The sequence below is a fragment of the Cavia porcellus genome, unplaced genomic scaffold (genome assembly GCF_034190915.1).
Source record: "Cavia porcellus strain 051 isolate PalLab524CR breed Dunkin Hartley unplaced genomic scaffold, mCavPor4.1 scaffold_4, whole genome shotgun sequence".
Taxonomy (NCBI): domain Eukaryota; kingdom Metazoa; phylum Chordata; class Mammalia; order Rodentia; family Caviidae; genus Cavia; species Cavia porcellus.
This window is the reverse complement of record NW_026947487.1, coordinates 60,765,927-60,784,771: the sequence shown is the minus strand read 5'-3', so window position 1 is coordinate 60,784,771 and position 18,845 is coordinate 60,765,927. Positions and strand designations below refer to the sequence as shown.

The 18,845-nt window shown below is 48.6% G+C and overlaps 1 protein-coding gene across 3 annotated transcripts; it reads right to left on the bottom strand.

Annotated features, from left to right (window-relative positions):
- Positions 1-3,099: 3,099 nt before the first annotated feature.
- Positions 3,100-11,398, bottom strand: Snx20 (sorting nexin 20). Of its 3 annotated transcripts, none has more exons than XM_013141264.3 (4): positions 11,231-11,398; positions 8,169-8,298; positions 6,748-6,899; positions 3,100-5,214 (listed from the first exon to the last, which is right to left on the bottom strand). In XM_013141264.3, the coding sequence occupies exons 2-4, from the start codon at positions 8,287-8,289 to the stop codon at positions 4,543-4,545; spliced, it is 945 nt and encodes a 314-aa protein (XP_012996718.1). In that variant the 5' UTR covers positions 8,290-8,298; positions 11,231-11,398; the 3' UTR covers positions 3,100-4,542. The 3 variants fall into 3 exon arrangements, with proteins under 3 accessions (XP_012996718.1, XP_012996719.1, XP_063103208.1); XM_013141265.3 differs by having other exon boundaries at positions 8,169-8,301; positions 11,231-11,387; XM_063247138.1 differs by lacking the exon at positions 8,169-8,298 and having other exon boundaries at positions 11,231-11,386.
- Positions 11,399-18,845: the final 7,447 nt, after the last annotated feature.

Genomic DNA, 18,845 nt, shown 5'->3' with positions numbered 1-18,845 from the left:
CTGGCTTTGGTGGCTCAGTGCAGGCCTCTTGCTTTTACAAGTGGCACAGCTAGATGGCGTGACACCACCAGATGACATTTGAAGGTGCAGGCTGTGACCAATCAGAACACTCCTGGGTCTGCCCTGTTACCTGGTAAATACCAGTCTGAAGTCAGGAGCCCCGAGCATTGGATTCACCTTCCAAATGGGGTGTCAGGTCCAAACCTTAGGGAGCTCAGGAGCCAGCAGGCCAGGCAAGGACTTTGGGGATCGGAAACCAGGGTTGGGGACAAGTAGAGGCAGGTAGGGATGCTTGGGTAAGATCAGTGGGTCTGTGATGACGCTGGATACAGGACCACATGTCAGTATTTTTCAGTCTTCCTGAGGAAACCAAAGAGAAACCTGGGCTGGTGGAGACCAGGGCTCTGCACTTGCGGCTTTCTGTTTCTGCCTGCCTGTATTTCTCTGTCTTTTAACAGAGGACTATCCGGTCGGGAGGGGTAACTCAGCCATAGAGCACCTGCCTAACATGGCCGCGGTTTTGGGTTTCATCCGGAGCACTAGAAATAAAAAGCAAAAAACCCTAAAAGACAGAGGCCTACTGGGGTAATAACCACAGCATAGTTCACTGAGTTTATTTTCATAGCTCCCTTCTGATTATAGCATGGTTTTGAGTTTCTGTTTAGGATAATAATAGGAAGTTCCTTTTTCAAGTGAATTTGCATGAGTAAAAGGAGCCAGTAAAAGGAAATTAACAAGTAGATGACAAAACAGGTAGTGACATTATTTGGTCCCAAAGGGAAGGGGCAGGTATATGACTAAGCAAGAAGGTGCCGGAAAAAGCAGCATTTGGAGGATCAGCTCAGCAAGGTCAGCTCCTGAGCCTCTGGCATGGTCACGAGGGACACATTGGGAGCCCCCCAGCCCCTGCTGATAGGGGGTGCCTGCACTAACTTAGCTGCACCAAAGCAGACTCATAGCTAGGGAATGAGGGCTGGGGACCAGAGTCCACCAGAGCTGAGCTGGTGGCCTAGAGTCAGGAAACTAGGCCACTGGTAGCCCTGCCTAGGCCTGGACACTGATTCTGCGTGCCCAAGTCCAGCTGGGTGACCCCGCAAGGGTTCCCTGGGATTTGCACCCTATCAGAGCACATCAACTTGACATGGACACCCTTGATCTGGTCATGGTGCTGTCCCTGTCTCCCTCTGTGACCTAGAGCAAATCACTGCACTAGACCTCAGTTTCCCTTATCTGAGAATGGAGATGAGTGAGATGGTCTTGAGGACCTGGGACATATATATCCCCTTCTCTCTCCTCCTCCACTGTGGCCCTCAGTGAGGTGTCAAATGGGCCCAAGCCTAATTTCCTGCTCTACCAATTGATAGCTGTGTGATCCTGGGTGAATCACTTAGTCCTTTAGTCCCTCAGTGTGTTTGTCTCCAGTGGTCCCAGCAGGGCTGCAGTGGGCAGTGGTGTGATATGCCTGCCAGCTCTGCTGACCACTGGCCTCCCGAGGATGCCTAGCCCCATCCATAGGGGGAGTATTGGAGGCTGAGTGCCCAAAGCAAGCTCATGGCCAGGGTTGCGAGGATGGCATGGTTTTGTCACTTAGTACTCCTGAGGTGTTGGGCTGGGGCACCTGTATGCAAGGGATCCAGGACAGCAGCCTGCCTGGGCTCTGGGTTGGTTTTCTTCAAAGTGTCCTCAAATCAGTCCACCTGAGGCCTTCTCAAACTTGTAGGTCTGCAGACAGGAATCACCTCCCTGGGCTGGGGGTGATCTTGTTAAAATGCAGATTCTGATTCAGCAGATCTAGGGTGGACCTGAGGTTCTGCATTTCTTCCAATCACCAGGCAGGCTGGTGCTGCTGGTACCCAGGCCTCATCCTGAAGAGCAGGAGCAGGTGCTCCTCATCTCTCCTGTGGACCCATCTTTGGGAAAGCAAGGGGAGAGATCTGGTCCCATCCCAACTGCCACCCCCACCAAAGAACCCGGAGACAAGGGCTGAGTTATACAGATGCAGTGGGAGGACTTCAGGCCAACTGAGAATTGGGTACCTCAGTGGGATTGTGGCAGGCCACAAGGAAGGATTCCTCGAAGAGGGGACTTCAGGAACCCAACAAATGAGTGGGTCTCTGACTCCTGCAACAAATGACTGGTTCCAGGAGGAGATGGCCATGGTGGCATCCCAGGCTATTGGACAACTGCTATGGATGAAGACCCAGTGCGTGAGGCCAGCAGTAATATAGTGGACTCAAGGACTGTGGCTGTTGGAAGAAATGGGGAGGGCAGCACTGAGTGCCATAAGGAAGAGGGGACCTGGGGTCCCCAAGCTGCCCTTGGTGGCCAGATTCTTCTCAGGAAGTTAAAATAAGTATATTAGCTTCACACTCGTGGGAAGCCAGCCCTTGTTCAGGGGGCCTGGTGGGGAGCTCCCCTTTATGATCTTGTAGGTCCTTTCTACCCTCTACATGTATTTTCTTTCTGTGTACACACCACACACACATATGCACCATAAATATGTGATTTTGAGATGCATATAATTTTTTTTACCTTTTAGTAACTTACATTTTTGTTGACCTAGATCTGTGTTGACTTCCTTTTGAAGAATTTGCATTTGCAGTGCTAGGTACATCGCCATCTGAAACCACTTCAACACAACCATTCTGCTTGAGTTATTTTGGGCCATGATGTGTATACTCGGCCCCCAAATGTGGGCGAGCACTGGCTTGCAGGCCAAACTCTCAGAGATTTCCCATCCTCTGTTGAGTACCAAGACTGATTCATGCAGATGTCCTCACTGTCTCTGTTTACAAAGCAAATGTCTTAGTCTGTTTTCTGTTGATATGACTGAATACCCCAGACTGGGTAACTTCTGAAGAATAAAGGTTTATTCAGCTCATAGTTCTGGAGGTGAGAAATCTAATGAGGTGCACCTAATGAGGTGAGGACAGCAGAATCCCAAGGCAGTGCTGGGTATCACAAGGTGAGATCAATCGTGCTAGCTTGGGTGTCTCATTCTTTTCTTTTGAGGTCAAGAATGCTGTCCCTGAACACCACAGTCAGATTAGGTTTCCACCCTCCAATTCCTCACCCTGGGTATTAAATTTCAACACAAGATTTGTCATAGCAGCAGGTTTATTCTGTTACACTGTCTGACTCTTTGGTCTTCCAGCTTTTGGCTAGAATTTCTTATCAAACTCCCCATGTTGGGAATTTTTTTCTTCTCAGGAAATATTTGGTGCACTTCACATTTGACAACATTTTAGATATGATGAAATAATGTTTCACCATCACAAATGGACTTACAGCTTTTATTTTTCCATGGTACAACATAATTTTCCACGATCTCAGGTTTTCAAGCAATCTAGTCTCTCCCACTTTAAGGATCCTTTTCTAGGAGTAAATTGAAACTGGGGTCCTCCTCCAGGAGGTCACCACACAGTGTCATTGTTGAACAGATTCCAGTACAGTTTTCTAAACGCTTTCCACACTGCTACCTCGGCTTTCTCCCTGGACTAGACTACCGCACAGACAAAAGTAGAGCCCCACATTCCCATTTCCAAGTTATACCCCGAGGAGCTCAGTCAGGTGCTTTAGGTTTTCAGGGGCTTCCAGCCTCAAACACACAATGGGCCCAAAATGGCCTGCAGCATTGACACAGCCCGCTTGTCTAGAGTCCTCTTCCTGCTGGGGTTGGTGCTGCATTCTTTTTCACGGTGGACCCAACCCATCAGAGAGGTAAAAGGAATACAGCCCTCAAAAGGAGGAGAGTCTTTGAGGACTGAATCTCATGGAAGATCTCAATCCTCTTCCCTCCAGGAAAACCATGCAAGGAGCCAGCTGTCTCGTGAGTAAAAGTGCATCCCTGGGCTCTGTGTCACCGAACCCTAGCCAGGATATCACGATCCACTCCCCTGGCTAAAGACAACTGTTGGAGAACCCTATGGCACTGTTGCTTTCTGTCCTCCTTCCTTCAAAGGATAACACATGGCCTCCACCTGGGAGATTTGAGGTTAATAGGTGAGCTCTTGATTTGCTAAATGGAGTCTGTTTATATGCTAAGAGGGAAGTACTAGAGTATTAGGATAATGAATGGAATTATTTATTTATTGCAATGGGTCTCACGGTGTAGCCCACGCTGGCCTGAAATTCATGATCCTCCTGCCTCAGCCTCCCAGAGTGGTACGATTACGGGCATGCACTACCACACTAACTGGGTGAAACTACTTATAAGCAAAACTGAAATAATAAGAGCAGAGGAAAGACCCGGCATGGCTGGAGACATGCTTTTCCGGGACACGGATTGAGCTACATCTTGATTTGGATGTAAACTTCTCCTGCCACTCTCTGTAAAACCCCAGAAAGGTACTCATTACTCTCCAGAATTGTCACCATGGGGCTTGTGGTTTTGAGATAAACTGAGCTGCCCCCCAGGGCGCATGACATACAGGCAGGCCCTCTGTTCAATGGCAGATCAGAGCAGGGGCGATCCAAAATCACCCAATGTTCCCCTCTCCTTAAACCAAGCCCCAAACAGCCCACCGCAATGGTGACCAGCCCTCAGGAGGATAGGTATTCCTGCACGGTGAGCTCCTTGAGCGAGAAGCCCCGGTGGCTGGGCCAGCGGAGCTGGCTCTCCTCCAGCCTCCCCTGCAGCGTCGCGAAGTCCTTGCCTAGCGAGTAGGCCAGGCGCACCATGGCCTCCAGCAGCGGGACGTAGTAGCGGTGGCTCTCCCGAGCATGCAGACACCGCAGGGCCCTCTCGCCGGCCGCGAAGGCTTCGGCAGGCCGCTCCAGGTCGCGGTAGCACACGAGGATGGCGCAGAGCGCGGGGACCAGGGTGGCGGGGCTGTGCGCCGTGAGCCGCTCCAGCAGCGGCACCACGCGGAGCAGCGTGTCCAGGGCGCGCGCGTACTGGCCGGCGCGCAGGCAGCCGAAGGCCTCGCGCAGCTCGGGGCCTGTAAGGAAGTCCAGGAGCTCGCGCGAGCGGCGCACGGCGCGGATGGCATAGAGCAGCCGCAGGTACTCCCGGAGCGCCAGCCTGCGCTCGCCGATCATCTCCTCCGTGAAGTTCCCGGTCAGGCGCTTCCCGGGGAAGACCACGTCCTCGATCTCCTCCCGGTAAATTTTCAGCAGGCTTTTCTGCAGCTTCTCAAAGTCCGAGTAGCGCCGTTCCAGGACAGCTTTGTTGCTGTCAAAGCTGCCTGTCTGGATGACCACGATCTGGTACATCTGTGGCGAGAGAGACACCCTTTCGTTGCAGCTTAGGTGACATTTCCCAAGCTACAGCCCTAGCCCGCAATTCTACCCGACCACTGCCTTCTTCTTTCAATATGAGATTGAACCTAGGGCCTTCACACTGAGCTACATATCTAGCCCTATTTTATTTTTCTGTATTTTTGAGACAGGCGTTCACTAAATTGCAAAGTGAACTTGTGATCCTCCTGCCTCAGCCTCTCAGAGTGCTGGGATTGCAGACAAGTGTCACTTTGTGCACCTTGCAGTTCTGTTTTAATTGACATTACATTGACCAAACTGTAAAGGTGACCTATGACAAGAGTCGACCCTGGAAAAAAAAATCTAGACACATGAGACATCTGGGGAGGGAAAAGCTCAGGAATAAGTCCATGCAGGGACCTTCTTGCCTTACATCATTAGCATTGGGCGTTTGTGTTCTGAACTGGGAAGCTTGAATTAGAGCTATGCTTTCTGGGCAGGAGGAAATAGTCCCAGGCACAGTATAGCATCATAGTAGCAAAGATCTACTTCGAATATGATTCCGTTTCATTTCTCTTAAGGACATAGACTCTGGAGCCTGACTGCATGGGTTGTAATGCCAGCCCCACTATGATCTAGCTGTGTGGCCTTAGATGGGAATTTAACCTTTCGGAGCCTCAGTTTTCTTGTGCATAAATCAAGGATAGGGAAAGTTCTTCTTTCATTCTCTAGGAAAGGATCAAATGAACTGATCCTCAACCTTAATGCTGAAACTACATGGAAGAACTCTTGTCATTCTCCTGGGTGGAATGTGGCACTTACTATTTCCCTAACACAGGCTGAAGTTCCAACCCAACAGACAGCAGCCCCCAAGCCAGAGCTCCCACAGCCATGCCAGTCAGCTAGAATTTTGTTAACAGTGCTTAGCTTTCTCTGTATATTTACTTATATTTACAATTACTTTTTAAATGGCATGTGATACTGGTCTTTACTTTCCTTCTTTTTTTTTTTTTTTCTTTCTTTCTATCAGCTTCCTGGGGTTGAATACAGGGTTTTTAATTTTTATTTTGAGACAGGGTCTTGTTAAATTGCCCAGGCTGGACTCAAACTTGTGATTCTCCCGATTCAGCCTTTCAGAGTGCTGAGATTACAGGCATGTGCCACCATTCTCTGCCTGATACTGGTCTTTCATTCAAATATGTTTAATGTTTTTAGAAAATAAGCCAGTTGAAACATAAAATTAAGTAAGCAAGATATGGTGAAATTGGTGGAAAAGAGACATAGGTGACTAACGTCCCATAGGGGGATTACACTGATCTGTTGACTTTTGGGGATCTGGAACTGTGACTAGCATGTTTCTAACTGTCATGGGACTACCACAGGGCTGAGCACAAAACCTAACTCTTCAGTTATGGCCCCTGGAAGAATGCTGTGAGTTAGAAGTGTCTTCCATCCATTTTACAGTTAAGAAAGTGGAGGTTCTGCAGGACTTGCCCAGGGCTGGGAGAGGTAGTGAAAGGGGTTCCCTCATTTCCTCTCCTGGCTCACCACAAACTTGGAGATCCTCCTCTGCTCGATGCGAGCCGAAGCAATCTCAAAGAGCAGCTTGATGGGCTTCCAGTGGCCCTTCTCGCCTCGCCAGTACTCCTGCAGCTCCCGCGTGGTCATGTTAGAGTTGGAGCTCGCGCCACTGGGGCCATCTGGAAGAACAGCGCTTTTAGGGACTCATACGGGGTGGGTCAGTGCACTTTAGAAGCAAGGCCTTGTGAATGTGGCTGGGTCTGATGTTCTCAGAACTCCTGAAGAGCACTAGCTATCCCCACCTCCCATTCCAGCCCTTCCTGGTTGAATCCCCCACTGCCCAGCCTGTTTGCCTTGCCTAGTTCTAGGTTGTAAAATACAGCTCTGTTAACCACATCATTTACTTCCTGCCTGCAGACTGGCTGTTGTGAAACCCTACGTTCCTGGCTTGTCTACTTCTGTGAACCCTGTAACACAGACAGGGCTTCTGCTGGGTCCTCTGGAGCACAAGAGAGTGCAGGGACCAGAGCTGTAAGATGTCATGTTCTGGTCTCGGCCTGGCTGGCCTCTCTGGAACCTCCTACACAGCCTGCTTTTTCTCCTGCATGCTACTTCTCTGCTTTGAATCCCACCCTCCCTTTCCCCGACACAGTGTTCCTTAAATCTCCCTTAAGCCCTGTGCACCTGAGAATTCTGAGGACGCTTAGACTCTTTCCCTAATGTTTATCGTAATTGTGCATTTATTGAGCCTCAAAAGCCTGTGTCTACCCAAACCAGTTACCCTTGGCATTTGATCAGGAGCCTGCCAGCTTGTTCTTTTAGACTTTATTTTGCATTTCTAACTTTTCAGGGATGTTCCCCTGTGGATCTTGAGGGCCAGTAGGGTTTCATTTGCTCCAGTTTCCTTGTGTGGAACATAGAAGTTGGTCACCAGATCCATCTCAAGTGATGGTAAAAGGAATGGCACCACAGTAGTGCCGTCTGTTCTGGGCGAGGGCCTCTTAGACTCACTCTGGATGGTGCTGCTGGGTTTCTAAGAGAAGGAACTAGGATTTTGGACCTGAGAGCCTCTGAGGTTCAGCAGCATGCTTAGGATCCTCCCTCAGCTGATGTGAGACAGCTCTAGTAGATAATAACCTCTCTCAGATGTGACAACTCTGAGACATTCTCCATGTACATCCAGAGACCCTTTTTGGGACTAAGCCTTGGTTACTGACCCCAGTCATCTGATCACTGATCCCTATAGAAGCCTCCTACCCTTTTCCCCTGGTGTCCCTGTTCCCTGCCTTGCTTCCCTGGGTCATCTCCCAGCTCAAGGCCCACTTGGGTACGATCCAGTTAAGAGAGCTACTCAGCTGGCTTGACGCAGCCCCTGAAGTGAGTCCTGTTCATACTTTACATGTGCTTGAATCTGTGTTCCCTTCCCAAGCCCCAGGCCTCAAGCCTACCTAGGTGTCCTTCTGGTCCTGGATGTGGGAGGTCTGGGCCCATGGCAGGTACTTCCCGTTTGGTCCTTGCTGCACACTGGGTCGGCGAGCCAGGGCTCCCAGGATGCTCAGCTCTTGCCATGATCCTAGGCTGCTAGGAGCACAGGGAAAAGTAGTGAGTGCTCACTTGTGTGGGGCCCTGGGGTCCCCACAGGGGCTGTGTGCCCATTGGCACTCTGCTGGGTCAAATCCAGGTCTGCCCCTCAGTTGGGCAGATGGTGCCAGGGTGGCATAGACCCTTCAAGGTGATGCAGACCCTTGTCACACTGTTGCTGTCACATTGCTGTGGGTTTTAAGTGAGGTCATTTTAATGAAGATAGTGGCTTTAGTAAATACGTGGGAGAAAGATGTGGACTTGGCCAGATCAGTGTCCCAGTATTCAATGTTATCTTACTGTGTGTCTGTTTTTCTATCTATTTTTAAGCAAGCACCTACTGACAACTCATTGTTCCTACTTCATATTATTTACTTCTTCACACCCCCTATCTGACTGGATCTAGTATTCCCCACAAAGAACAGAGGAGGAAATGGATGTCCAGCCCAGAAACATGTAGCTGATCAGGGAGTCCAAAGCAGAATTTGTTCCAAATATTCATGACAGGCTCGCTGTGTACCCCAAGTTCCACATAGTCCCTCACTGAATCTGACTACTACTCATGGTAAGGACTGTTTTTATCTCCACTTTGTAATAAAGGAGCCGAGAGCCAGAGTTCCCCAAGAGCAAGACCTCAAATGTGTTACCAGGACAGAGACCTAGGTAGACCTGCTGCTGAATCCTCCTACATGGGGACAAGTTGGGAGGGTGGGCAGCAGGGGTCCAGTGATCACGGCAAGTAGACACGATGACCTGGTGGCCGGCACATATTTCAATTTCTCCCTAGAAAATGGGTGCAATAGCAGAACCCGCCTTTCAAGGCTGGGGTGCAGATTTAAGTCAGCAGCCACTGTAACACATCAATCAGCTCAGCCCCCCACACACCAGGCACTGTGTGCCTGTCCCTGTTATTCGGATCAAATGCTGTGACAAGCACTTGCAGAATAAGTGACTCTAAACTGCAGTGTGACCTGGGACAGAATGACAGCTATCCTCGGGTTAAAAGAAAGGGGGATGGAAACATCCCCTAGAGCAAGTAGCCGGGGCTCTGTGGGGGAGAAGAGATTTGGAATAAGGAAGCCCAGTGACCTCCCGATACTTGTCAGAATCCGGTAGAGCTGCATGTGGAACCCATGCGAATGTGGCCACTTGAACTCTGGACTCTTGGCTTCCAGTCCCTGAGCTGAACCTCTAGCTGACAGTGTCCTTGAGGGGAGTGCAGCAGCAGTGTCCCCTCCTGTGTTCCTGCCTGAGACAAGAGCCTTTTCCAGTGCACTGAAACTAGGAAGGGGGCCGTTAGCACAGCCCACAGCCCTTACCTTAGTGTCAGCTCTGGCTACGCCAGGTCAAAGGAACCCTGAGGGTTCTCTAGGTGGCCTCTGGACCTCCCATCCACCCCCTCCTGCTACAGATGGGTAGATGGAGGCACAGGATGGGGGCCTGACTGGCTCAGGGCTCCACATACTTGAGCATGTGTAGCTTGCACACTTCTTTGTCTCCCAGAAGTCAGGAGCCACAGCCTTCCATCTAACTCAGTAGGTTAGGCAAGGCCTCCATTTCCTCATGGGCAAAGTGGGGCTTTAAGCCCTGATCTTCTGATAGATGATGGATGGCTAAGGATGGTCCCCTATTTTTGGCTAAGCAAGCTAGGAGATAATCCACATGCTCTTTTATCTAATAGACTCTTGGTGGCTGGGATTTTGTGGGGGCCGTGTTTCCTGTGACAGCCCTCTACACCTGCCTCAGTCCACTCATCTGTAAAATGTGAAATAGGGAATGACATTAGCATCCCTGGTCCCAGCTCTTCCAGCTCTGCTTTGCTGATCTGGCAGTCAGTGTCAGGTCAGAAGCAAGGTGCTGCTTTCCTGGAGAAGCTTTAAGTCCCCAGAAATGATACTTTGGTAGGATGTTCCAGTAAAGACCTGGGAAACCAGAGTTTGGAATAAAAATCAAGTCTAGTAGCCAATGCCAGCTGCCTTGAGTTTTCTCTCGGGAGATTGACTGGGAATCACCCATTTAAAGAGAAATGGAAGGGAAACAATCATACATTGCTGCATTCTTAGGATCCTGAGAAACTTCCTGTCCACCTCTAGGCTTAAGTTTCCCATCTGTGGAACGAGGCAGCCATCCTGCTATTCTAAATGTTCTTTGGCAAAAGCTACACAGTGGGACCAGGGGTTTAGCTCAGCAGCATAAGTGTCTGCCTGGCACATAAAAGAGCATGTGGATTACCTGCTAGCTTGCTTAGCACTGAGGTTGTGAGTTTAATCCCCAGTGCCAAAAACAAAAAACAAAAGGCTACACAGGGATCCTGAGGCCTTCTCTTGTCTGTGGCCTTGGTAGCAAAAGTTCCTAGGTGACAACAAAACACTGCAAATGTTGGTATTGTTGGCGTGGGGGCCTCACTTGGCTAGATATTACAGGATACTTAGATGCCCACCTGAGCAACCCTCAAGGGCAGGGGCTTCCCAGTGTGTCTGTGCAACAGAATCTCCTTTTGGGATGGGGTGGGATGCTGGGGCTTTCCTAAAAGCAGATTTCCCCGTGCTCAAGGCCAGAGTGCCAGTTAGCTGGTCTTGGGTGGGCCCTGGAGTCTACATTTTGTACAGGTCCCCCTGGGGTCCCTGCTAGGTTGATGCAGTGTCACTGATCTCACTTTTTGAGAAACTCAGACCTAGTGACTTATTCCCCAGGACTGAAATGGGTTGTACAAGTGTCCAGAAGGAATTGAGGGGACAAGGTTAGCGGTGTGGGGGTTCCCTGCCTGCTATACCAACGTGCTAAGTAAGCTTAGGGCCTCTACACAGAGGCTGTCATCTACTCCCTTCTGTCCCGCCCAGCCTGGAATGGGTACAGAGAGAGGGTCACAGGAGACGGCAACAGAGACACAGTGGGTAGAGGCCAGCTGATCTTGGGATCTAACACTGACCTGAAGTCTTTAGTCCCTGTGCGTTCTGGGGATCCAGGAGATGGTCACATGTCCCTTTTGTCTCTCTGTTCCAAGTTCAAGCAAGTGGTGGAGAGGCTGCCGCTTTGCCAAGTTCCCTATTTGAAAACAGGAAACGGGCTGTGTGACTGCTCCTGATCGCTCAGCCCATTGGCTGCTGAAAGATGGTATGCGAGCTCTGCGGTCTTCTTCAGCAGCCAACAGGGTGGAGGAGGGCGGTGCAGGGCTGGCTGTCCACACTCAGGAGGGAGTCTAGCTTGGCCTCACTTCCCAGCAGTCTTGTTGCCCTTTTGAGAACTGGACCACCTTAGTGTTCAAATAGCTCCTCCCAGGGCTCTATTTTTCAATCCTTTTCTGTTGCTGGGACAGAAGAGCAGACTGAGTACATGATAAAGAAGAGAAGTTTAGTTGGCTCACAGTTCTGGAAGCTAAGAGGTCCAGGGACACTGTGGCAGTCTTTGAGGAAGGACCTTCCTGCCTTGGTAGCAAGTAGTAGGGTGGCAAAACAGAGGGGAGGAAGGGACCTAGTGTCTTCACAGCTAACTCACTGCATAGGAGTGGCATTAATTCATTTATGAAGACTCTGTCCACCCCAGGACCCACTCCACCCACCCTCATGACCCAATCACTATGCTCTACCATTATGAAATTTTTTCACCAAACTTTAAACAGTGAATTTGGGGGATACATCCATATGTACGATAACATGTGTTATTGTGTCCTGCTAGCTAGGCGCGATGGGGGCTGTGATGTCTCACTAACAGGAAACTGAGGCATGAAGCACAGAGCTGGTGGGGCATAGAGCCTGGCATAGAAGGCCATGGGGTGACCTCAGAATTCCATCTGTGCAGGGCTGTGCCACAGTGACAGAAAGTACCAGGGAAGCCAAATGGTGACCCATGGCCACCAGTATTTGTGACCTTATGGGCAAGAGGCTGGACAGGATAAAAAACAGGACCTTGCCACCCCTTCCCAGAAGTCCAGCATGTGCCTTCCCAGCAGAGGTGGTGACAGCTCCCTTTATGATGGGGGTTATCTCCTAGCTTTACAAATCGCCTTCCATGAATAGATCCTAAATACTTGCATTTAATTTTACTTTTTTTTTTGATTTTGGTACTTGGAATCGAACTCAAGACCTTGCGCTTGCCAGGCAGGTGCTGTGCTGCTGATACCCAGTCCCATTTTTCTTTATTTTTGAGCTCTGTGTAAATTGAGCCATATATACTGCTTGTATTTTTGGTGTTTTTGGTTCTTTCACTCAGCATCTGTGTGTGTGTGATTTACTGATTGCGTGTGGACTTTAAATATGTAGTTATGTTACTGTATTATTTGAATACATTATTATTTATCCTTTGTTGTTTTTTGGTCTGTTGATGTATTTTTCTGTTGTTTCTAGTATGGCCATGATGATCAATGCTGCTGGTTATATTATACGTTTATCCAAGTCTATGTGATTTGGAGGAGTTTCTAAGAAATTGAACCCAGAACCTTCACATTGAACCACATCCCCAAGCCTTTTCTATTTTTTGTTTTGAGACAAAATCTCACTAGGTCAGTAAGCTACACAAACTGGGTTCTAATTTGTGATCCTCCTGTCACAGCCTCCTAGATGCTGTGATTATAGATGTGTGCTGCCATACCCAGCTCCATGTGATTTTGCCCAGATGAAATTATCTGGTTTCCAAGTTTGAATAGTTTCAGCCATCCTAGATTAAGCCAAGCCATTTTCCAGCAAGCCTGTGACATTCTGCATTCCCACCAGCAGCTGTGAGACTCCGGGTGCTCGGCCTTCTCACCCACTCTCGGCATGCTCAGTGTTTTGTACTGTAGACGTTGCAGTAGGTGTACAGTCTCTTCATTTCCCTAAAGACGAATCACGTTAAGCACCTGTTCAGGGGCTTATTTCCTTCTTCAGTTTTTCTGCAGTGAAGTATCTGTTCAAGTCCATTGCTCATCTTCTTACTGAATTATTTTTTATTGGTTTGTAAGCATTCTTTGTGTTCTTGCTTGGGACTGTGTGCTTCTCAGCATCCATTTCTGCTCCTGGGCTTTGAATTTTTTCTCACTTAATGGGCTCTTGTGATGAATAGAAGCTGCCAGCTTTAAGTTACTCAGTCACATCAGTCTTTTCTTTCATAACTAGTGTGGAGCTTTTGCTTTTATTCACTGCTACAGCAACCTCATAGGCCATTGGGAGGCGTAAGGTAAGTCAGGATATGCAAGGGTCAGAACAGCGGTGTTCTGCTCTGTATGAACTGTTGTTATTCTAAAATCTTTAGTTTGCCTTTTTGCATGGGACTCTCTAATGTACCTGTTTACCTGTTGACTTTCTTTATTGAGATGATCACCCAATCCCATTACTCTGCTATACCATGGCTGTCATGAACATCTCCATATATGACAGTCTGTTTCTGTTTCTGGGAGGGAGAGAGTGTCAGGGAGGTGCCGTGCATGGTGTCCCTCCTGTGGGCTGGGTTGCCCTGGGTGTTGCTATAATGTCTCCTTCATCTCTATCACACAGAGGCAGGCAGCATGACGTGGAGTTGGGTGCTCTCACAGCGTGACTCTGGGCAGCCCCTCCCCTCTGCTCCCTGACTTGGGCCTGGACACTTGCCAGCTTTCCTGCCCAGCCTTGACCCATGCCTGGAACCTGTGAAATACCAGGCCAGACTTGGTCTGTCTTGTGTCCCAGGAACTTCTCACCCAGCAGTCAGCAGCCACAGGGGAAGGGTGTGTGTCAGCTACCACTTCCTCTTCTGGGGCCAAGAGACATTTTTCGGAAACCCCCAGGGCCTGGAGGTTGTCAGGTTTGCATCGGAAGTACCAAGTTGAGTGACACTGATTGGCAGACTGCTTGCCTGGCTGTCTGCTGGGTGTGGCTTTTCTCTGCAACCCTAATGATGGAGAATGGGCAAGGGCAATGTCTTGGTCTGTTCATACGCTGCCATAATGAAGTGCCATAGCCTAGTAAGCTTCCCACAGTTAGGGAGGCTGGGAGGTTCCAGACCAGGATGCAGGCAGATTCAGTGCCCAGGGAATGCCCATTCCGGGTGTGAGTGTGGGTTTCTTCTTGTAGCTCATATGGCAGACAGAGGGTGAGAGAGGTCTCAGTGGCTCTCTTATAAGGTCATTGATCCTGAGGGCAATTCATGACCTAATCACCTCCCAAAGCCCCCAGATCTTCGTACCACACATTAGGGTTAGGAGTCCAACATACACATTGGGAGCAGGGTGGGGGCACATTAAGGCCTTAACAGAAAGTCAGGGCTCCACTGGCATGGGTGGAGGTGGGATGCACCAGGGAATGCATCTCATTCTAGTACTGATGTCAGATGGCGTTGAGGAGTCACGGAGGAGCTCTGGGAAGTTGGGAAGGGGAAGCTCTGGCACCACAGAGTAGAGGTGCTTCTTCTAGAATTCAGAACCAGAGCACCTCTCTCTTTTGCCTGAGTCTTTTGGTGGCTTCCTGCCACAATCAGAGCAAATTCAAACTCCTCCCCAAGGCCACCCACCCTGCTTTTCCTGACCTCACTGGGTCCTCTCCCAGCGTCAGTCACTAACCACAGCCACCACAGCTGTGCTAGGTGGCTTTGAGTTGCACAAACTTTGGTGTTTCTGCAGTTCCTTGGGCTGGAAATACCCTTCTTTTAGCTCTTTTCCATAATAGGTTCTTTCACATCATTAAGGGGCAAGATTCTTTACCCTTCCTTGGAGACCTGTCCCTCCTCTAGGCAACCTTCTCTTGACCCCTCTGTCAAGACTCATCATTTGCTTATTTGTTTACAAGCCTTGTTGTGTCAGCATTTTGTCCCTAGCACCAAGCACAGTTCCTGCCACCTAGTGGGTGCTGTGTAACTTTTGCATGTAAGGAAGCTGTGGTGGTGCACATCTGTAAGTCTAGCACTCTGGGTGGCTGAGGCAGGAGGATTATAAAGGTGATCCCACCATGAGCAATTTAACAATTTAGTGAGAACCTATCTCAAAATAAGAAAAAAAATTTATAATGGGCAGAGGATTTAGCTCAGTGTGAACACTCTGGGTCCTACATCCTCCACACCTCAAAAAAGGAAAGGAAAAAGTGACTGTTGTGTGAGTGAATGAATGAGATGAATGAGTGGGTGACGTAAACACAGAGAAGGGATTATCCCAGCTGTGGCTCCAGCCCAGCCCTGACTCATAGTGTGATCCTGGGCAGGCTACCCAGCCCTCTCTGAATTTCCATTTTTCTCATTGCAACATAGTATTAAATCAACTCCTCCTAGCAGCAAAGCATTCTGCTTGAGCAAATCACTGAGCCCTAAAAACTACTGCTCAACACAATTGCAGACATCTGACACATGTGGGACTATGACAGCCAGCAACATTTGCTTTGAAACATTCAACAGAAACTGGTAGCCACCCATGGGCCTCTCCAGGAGATCTGGTGAGCAAATACCAGCTGGTGAGGGTTTTGCAGGTGACACAAAATCTGCCCTTGTGAACCTAGTTTTTCTGCACCTGAGTGTTTGAAGATTTTAAAATTGGGGCCCCAGATGAAGTTCACTATGTGGCACAACTGAGACTCACTAGGGTATACCTGGGGCTCAGGGACCCTTTCTATGTGCCAGGCTGGGAGCTTTAGGTACCATCTCCGAGCCTCCTAGTCCTCCCTAACCCTCAGGATGGCCAGTCTTTCTGATCTGAGGCTGGATCTGTGATGAAAGGCTGGGGTGGAACCTAGGAGCTTGGACAGGTTAGGCATGTGCTCTACCACTGAGCCACCCCCCCCCATACCTGTCTGTCTTCTATCAGGATGACCCACAAAACATGTTTCCTGTTCTTGGGGGGTCTGTTTGTTTGTATGAAGTCTTATGAGCACTTGAATGGAGATTTAGGGCTATGGTGCATTGTTTTAAAGTTTAAACCTGTACCAGTCACCTGATGAGGATAGGCAAGGCTGAAACATAGCGTCCATTTGGTTTTTCAGATCCCAGCAGACATGGAGGTGCCCTCTTCTCCTTAGAAGAGGAACACGAAGTTGTCCTGGCTGCAGGTTAATTGATGATGGATGGTTGAGGAATCATTTTCCAAAGATGGCTGGCAGAATATTTTGTTTGTTGAAGTGAGATCTGTAAGCTGGAGGCTGGAACAGAAGAGTTGAGAAAATAAAGGGGATTCTAGAAGCAGTGGGGGTGCGGGGAGACAAGGGCAGAATCATAGCAAGGCGTCAGAGAGGGAGGGTAGGCTGGAGGAGCTGGATTATTTCCTGGGTGACTGATGGGCTTAGTCTATTCAGCCTGCTATAGCGAAATAGCATAGGCTAAGTGTTTTATAAATTCTCATGGTTTGGAGGCTGAAAGTCCAAGATCGAGGCTCCCACAGATCTAGTGTGTTTTAAGAGCCCACTTCCGAGGTGGCTGTCTTCTTGCTGTGGAGGGGTGAGGGGTGTCTTTGAAGAGGGTACTAATACCATTCATATTTCAATGCTTAGTTCTCACAGCATGCCAAGTTCTAAAAGATAAGCTCTGAAGTGGGTTCATAAACAATATAGGAATCCAAGAAGCCTAATTGATAAATTTAGAACTTTATTCGCTGAGCTCAGTGACCACTTGCATAGACCCCTGTTTCAGAGTCCCAACGAGTGGTGGTAAACTAAAGGGTCACAAGGCATTTAAAGTAAAAAACTGCAAAGTAAGACATCCTGTGGGAAACAATTTAGCTAGAATCTTACATTAATTTTGGTTGACACTTGTATCCTGCTTCTTTGTTGAGCAGGTTAATGTTTCTCTTGTGGGTGCAGCTCATTCTGCTTTTCTCATAAGATTTGAACTCTAAGTAATTTTTCACTCTTCTGGTTCAAATATAGGGCACAAGATGGCATTAGTTATGCCAGGCTACAACATTCCCCACTGGTTTGAGTACATGAATCAAATCCTTGATTTCTTGGTCATCTTTCTCATCTAAATTTTGCAAATCCTAATATTGGGCACGTATAACCATTAATTTAATAGATTGGACTCTGCCTTGGAAACAACTCATTAAACAATTTGTCATGCAGGGGCCAATAGGAGGCCAGTAGGAGGAGAACCAAGGGTCCTGCCAGAGCTGAGAGTAAAGTGGTCAGCCATGGAGTGGTAGAGAACAAATTTTCATACAGCTCTGTTGGTGATGGCTCATTTTCCCTATCATCTAGGTGTTTTCTGAGCTAAGACTATGCTTAATAACTCTTGAATGGTTGGTATAAAAACACCAAGATTCATCAAGAGCTGGGCATACACCTCCCTGTTTTAAGACTAGGAGGTCTAGACCTCTCCAGTTCTGGAGGACCACATCAGCCAGGGAGTTTAGAGACTCCTCTAGGGGATGAACATTTTGTTCAAGTGTGCCCAGATCATGGTCTATTTCTTTGCTTAGTATCTGGTAATTTTGGCTTCTTACTATAAGGGCTGTGGCTCCTAGTACTGTGGAACTGGCTATTCCTAATCCCAAAAGGATGGGAATTAGGACTGGGGCCCTTTTACTTCTCGTGAGGTTGGGCAACCCCATATGTTCCCTATCTCCTTCTCCAGAACACCAGTACACTTGGCGAAGAATGTGAGTTAAGACCTAACTCTGTAGTTCAGGGTTAGGTCCAGTGAAGACAGAAAAATGAGTGCAAGGGGTGAGGCTGTTGGTACGGGCAAACCAAAGAGGGCAGACTAAATGTTAGTTGAGGGGGTTAGAGACATTTTGTACATATACAGTTGAATTACAATTGATTTGAAATGTGGAGCACTTCGAGGGGAAATTTACAGACTGAATATAAAGTGCAGAGCCCTGAATGTTTCCCAAATTGAGGGACTTAGGTCCCTGCCCCCACCAGCATGAAGGCCCAGAATCAAGGTTTGAGGTGTTTACAATCTTGAGTTTGATTGTTGGTCCTAACAGTAGTGTTTGCAGCAAATCTCGGGTAATAGCGGGGTTCAGGATTTAAGCATAGCCAACAGTCTTAAGTAATGTTGGAGGATTAACTATTAAGTAATTTAAACATCGGTTCCAGAGATTGGAAGACAGGTTGCAACTGTGTTGGGGCGTGAAGAGATCTTCTGGGGACAGATGAGGAAGAGGGGAATTTGTGGTGGAGATAACCGCTCGAGTGGGAAACCCCTTTGGTGGCAAGGCGAGCCCACTGAGAGGGCCCATAGAGTTTGGCTAGATCAGAGTACTTCCTGGTTTTCTCTGGGTGGTAAAGAGTGAGCCGGAATCCCGCCCCGTGATATAGAGGTGAATGCTCCAAGTTTTTCTCCATTCCAAGAAGAATCTCCTATTGCTTAGACCAAAGTAAAATGTAGCCCTTATGGGAGTCAATCTAGCTGACAGATAGGGTCACTGTTCAACCAGCGGACTGCAGTTTCACCACCCAAGCAGTTTGGTGACAATAATAATAATGGTGCAGGTTTGGCCCAGAACTAGTAGAGCATCCATCTACTTTAGAGATTGCTGGACACAAATAGAAGGGGATATTTGGCTCTGATGAGAAAAACCCAGCTTATCCTGGTGATCCAAATGCCCTGGCTGGGGGAATCCAGGTGACTGAGGCAAGGCCAATGCATTCAGGATTATTTGTGGCAGCCCACCC

What these genes read in the sequence shown, in the direction of transcription:
- Snx20 (XM_013141264.3), bottom strand. Translation starts at nt 8,289, where the DNA reads ATGGCAAGAGCTGAGCATCCTGGGAGCCCTGGCTCGCCGACCCAGTGT. An exon ending in AGGACCAGAAGGACACCTAG is followed by an intron (nt 6,900 to 8,168) that starts GTAGGCTTGAGG and finishes CTGTTCTTCCAG; the next exon opens with ATGGCCCCAGTGGCGCGAGC. An exon ending in GGAGGATCTCCAAGTTTGTG is followed by an intron (nt 5,215 to 6,747) that starts GTGAGCCAGGAG and finishes CTCTCGCCACAG; the next exon opens with ATGTACCAGATCGTGGTCAT.